Source organism: Colletotrichum navitas (genome assembly GCF_030913465.1).
Source record: "Colletotrichum navitas strain CBS 125086 chromosome Unknown LY79scaffold_27, whole genome shotgun sequence".
Lineage (NCBI taxonomy): Eukaryota > Fungi > Ascomycota > Sordariomycetes > Glomerellales > Glomerellaceae > Colletotrichum > Colletotrichum navitas.
This window is the reverse complement of record NW_026850573.1, coordinates 1-4,357: the sequence shown is the minus strand read 5'-3', so window position 1 is coordinate 4,357 and position 4,357 is coordinate 1. Positions and strand designations below refer to the sequence as shown.

At 56.7% G+C, this 4,357-nt stretch overlaps 1 protein-coding gene across 1 annotated transcript; it reads left to right on the top strand.

Annotated features, from left to right (window-relative positions):
- Positions 1-877: 877 nt before the first annotated feature.
- On the top strand, positions 878-3,606 carry LY79DRAFT_514819 (uncharacterized protein; the record flags this gene model as incomplete). Its single annotated transcript, XM_060554662.1, has 2 exons — positions 878-1,000; positions 1,171-3,606. The coding sequence occupies 2 exons, from the start codon at positions 878-880 to the stop codon at positions 3,604-3,606; spliced, it is 2,559 nt and encodes an 852-aa protein (XP_060414413.1).
- Between the last annotated feature and the right edge of the window lie 751 nt (positions 3,607-4,357).

The following is a 4,357-nucleotide window of genomic DNA, read 5'->3' as shown; positions in this document are numbered from 1 at the left end:
ATCAGTGAACCGTGAACCGTCGAGAGGCAGTCGCGGGTGACGCTACCACTTCCTGCCTGCCTACCCACCCGGCCCGCCTCCCTTTCCCAGCTTTGCCATCCATCATCATCACCCGTTTGAGGTGCCTCTGCCTCCCACCGCCTCGGTTGGTCCTGTGCTTGTCCTGCTGGTCCCCCTTCCCGGCCACCTACGCTTTTGGCGGCCTTGCCCTCTCATTGCTTTCTCGTACATAAGTGGCCCTTGATCCCCCTGGCACCTTTGCGGTGTCCCTCCAAAAAAGTCACCTGCAGCCTGCAGAAAAACTATTTGTCCCCCAAGTAGCTCTCAACTCCCGTCTCACACACAGTTCAGACGCAGACGCATTCCTTCTTCTGTACCTTCCGCCATAGAGGACGCACAACGAACGCAGACGCAGACGCAGACGCATCACCCGCCTAGGCCTCTCCACCTCCACCCGCCCACCCACCCACTCTCGCTCACTCCCAGGCCCTGCTCCGGTGTCTCCTTCCTCGTCTGCTCACCTTCTTACTCCACCTGACTACCGACCCCCATCGTCCTCGATCTCACTTATCTCTCTCCCACACCCCATCCATCCGCTTGGATTGTTCACCTCGCCATCTGCTACCCGGACTAGTCTCCCTTCCACTTTCACATCAACATCAATCATCGACAACTTTTGACATATCCGTCGACATCCCGACAAGAATCAAATTAAAAAGAGGAGACGCATCTTCTACACCAACCGAGCGAGCCTCGTGTGTCCCGTGCGTGGCTGCTCAGCAGTGAAACACCCGCCAGAGCCGTGATCCCCTCCCCGCCCGGCCGACTGCGAGTTTCCCTTTCATCCATAGTCACCGACTTCCTTCCATCCTCCACCATGGCGTCCTCATCAGCAACATCGCCAGACACGCAGGTCACCTTGAAAATCAACTTCGAGGGTATGACTCGTCGCCACAAGCTTCCTCTGCGTGATATGGGCCCAAGCACTCTCGAGGACAAGGTACGTCATTCCCGCTTTTTCCTCTGCTCGTCTGCCCATCATTTTCGATGCTCTGGCGCTCGCTCGACGCTTGTTGCCGTGTCTCGGTATGGTCAAAATGCGGCATCTGGCTTGTCCCGTTGAGCTCTGCGGCACAGTCCTGATGAGTAGGCTAACACCACCTACTATAGGTCCGCGCTCTCCTGGCTCTCACCTCGGACGCCAACGTCGTTCTCGAGAGATACTCTGATTCGGCTGGTTCGTACATTACCCTCGACAAGCAAAACGTCTCAGTCTACAAGCAACTGTATCGTGCCGCGAAGGCCAAGCAAAAACTCAAGCTTCGTGTCACCAAGTTGTCCGATGAGAAGGTGGCCCCTAGGCCGGTTTCCGTAGAGGACGTCCCGGAGTCTAGCGCCCCCAAGGCCGAGGAAGAAGTGAAGCCTGAAGCGACACAACCTCTGGTTGATCTGAGGCAGTCTAACGTCATCGATGCCGAGCCTAAGAAGGAGCTGCCTACCAGCGACACCGGCCTTGACTTTGAGGCCTCTATCCTGGCCTCTCTCTTGAGCAGGCACGCCAAGATTAACGACGAAGGGGTGCCGGCGGCTTCGGCTGATGTCCCCGTCTCTGAGGGCATCACAGGCCGCGATCAGTGGTTTGCCAATGCCTCTGCCACAGAGGGTGCACCTTCACGGGCTTCTTGGGGCCGTTGCCCTGCTTTGATGCACCCCAACACCAACTTTGCCGTGTGCTGCAACAGCTGCGATCAGACAGTCCCCGATGCCCACTACCACTGCTCTACCTGCGACGACGGCGACTTCGACCTTTGCCAAAACTGCGTCGATCAGGGCATCACTTGCTACGGTGCCGACCACTGGCTCATCAAGAGGATCGTCAAGAACGGCCAAATCATGAACAGCACTACCGAGACGATTGCCCCCAGGCCCAAGGCCAAGGTTGAGGAGCCTGCTCAGGTACCTGTCAAGGCGCCTGCCAACATCAGTGAGCTTCTTCGTCCTGTGTTCAGCACCGCTCTGTACAGCATGCGCACTTGCAACTGCTGCGTGACGGAGCTGCCCGAGTCCAGCTTCCTCCACTGCACAACCTGCGAGGACTTCGACTTGTGCCACGCATGCTTCGAGAAGGACCTCCACGGCCACAACCCCAAGCACCCCTTCGTTCCCGCAGTTGAGGGTGCCCATGTCCCCAGCCACATTGAGGTCAAGTTGGCGCCTGGCCGTAACCAGAGCCACAACGCTATCTGCGATGGTTGCGACAGGTACATCGCTGGCGTCCGCCACAAGTGCCTCGACTGCCCCGACTGGGATTACTGCGCTGACTGCATTGTGAATTCCAAGTTTGTTCACCCTAATCACCGCTTCGTACCCATCTATGAGCCTCTCGCGGAGGTCCGCAGCCGTGCTGTTAGCCGTTCTATTCATTTCGGCATTTGCTGCGACGGTCCCCTGTGTGCCCGCGCTCACGGCGCGCCTGCCTACATCTCAGGTGTCCGATACAAGTGCACCGTGTGTCACGACACGGACTTCTGCGCCAACTGCGAGGCTAGTCCCGCTAACACCCACAACAAGACTCATCCCCTTGTCAAGTTCAAGACGCCTGTTCGCCACGTCACAGTTACCACCACTGGCGAACGTGGAGATGGCCAGCGCATGCAGCAGATGGGTGACCGCAATGTCCGCCGCACTAGCTTCCGCTCTACGGAGACTACTGCCAGCGCTTCCATCAACGTTCCTCAGACAGTTGTTGATGTGAAGCCCACAGAGCCAGCAATGAAGGAGGAGATCGTTGAGAAGACCCCCGAGCCTGCTGTCAAGGAGGATATTGCCAAGGAGGAATTCGTCGACAAGGTCTCAGAACCCGAACCAGAGATCAAGAAGGAGGTCGAGCAGAAGCCTGCACCAGTCCCCGAAAAGGCCCTCACTGAGCAGGACCTCCAGGCTGTATTCGTCCGCGACACAGTTGCTGATGGCACCGTCCTCCCGCCCAACACCGTTTTTGAGCAAACCTGGGTCCTCCGCAACGACGGTGACGTTGCATGGCCTGCTGGATGTTCCGTCAAGTTCGTCGGTGGCGATTACATGGGCCATGTCGACTCGAACCACCCTGCCGGCATCTCCGAGCTTGTGTCTGCTTCCGAGTCGACCGTCTGCTACGCTCCTCTTGCCCCTGGTCAGGAATTTTCTTTCAATGTTCTGCTTCGCACGCCGGCCCGCGAGGGTAAGATTATCTCTTACTGGCGTCTGACAACCAAGGACGGTCTCAAGTTCGGTCATAGACTTTGGTGTGACGTCAGCGTCCAGGTTCCCAAGCCTGTCGCCCAGGAGCCCGAGGAGGAGCCCAAGCAAGCCCCTTCGGAGATGCAGAGCAGCATCATGATCTTCCCCAAGCTTGAGAAGGAGTCACCGGTGTCCAGCATTCACCAGGAAGCCAAGTCCGAGCCGGTTCCTGCCACCAGCTCTGAGGCGGAGGAGTTTGAGGATTGTGGCGAGGAGGATGAGTGGGATGCTTCTGACGATGGCTTCATGACCGACGAGGAGTACGACATCCTTGACGCCTCGGATGAGGAGTTTCTCGAGGAGCAGCAGCGCAGACTTAGGAAGTGAGCTGCATCTCGTCTTTTGAGTTTCCATTTTTACCACTGGATACGGAGTGATCGGTGGTTTCCTTGGGGGTTCCGGCTTTCCTTGCATGTTTCATTTCATTAGGGCCCGGGGTGTTTGATTCTCATTTGGAACCTGTATAAAGGCAGTGACGCGGTAGTTGGTGGCGACACGCGCTGGGCAGCGATTGTTGGCGGTCAACGTGGACCGATCACTCGCCCTCCAGGTCAGGTTGAGGCGACGCTCGTTCACGACACTCTTGACAGATTACAGATTGGTACTTGTAGGTTTTAGGAAGCAGTCACCCGTAGCTATTTCAGCTCTTGATCATTCATTTTGACTTTGTCTTGACAATTCGTAAGGGATGAAGTGTCCCTTTTAATATGCTGTAGAAAAAAAGCTGTGTCATATGTCACTTGTTGGAATACGGATTTGGTGTTCCTTCCTAGTGCCCGCCCAAGCAATCGCACCCCTGTCCGGAGCTCCCATGCACACACCCCTTTTGGCCCACTTGTGCTAGTTCCGGCACCAATCACTGCGGGGCTCCTGGACAGGGGGGCCCGAAGTGAGGATAACATTTGGATAAAGTGTCCTCAAGGCTTTCCACCACACCTCCCGCTCCACGAGACTTGCGCCGAACAATCTGACCAGCTTGCGAGGAGGCAACATTCGACAATCTCGCTCTTTTGACCTTTAGATTCTTCTTTCAATTGATCCGACGCCGAAAAACGAGGCATGCGGTAGCGGTACTAGG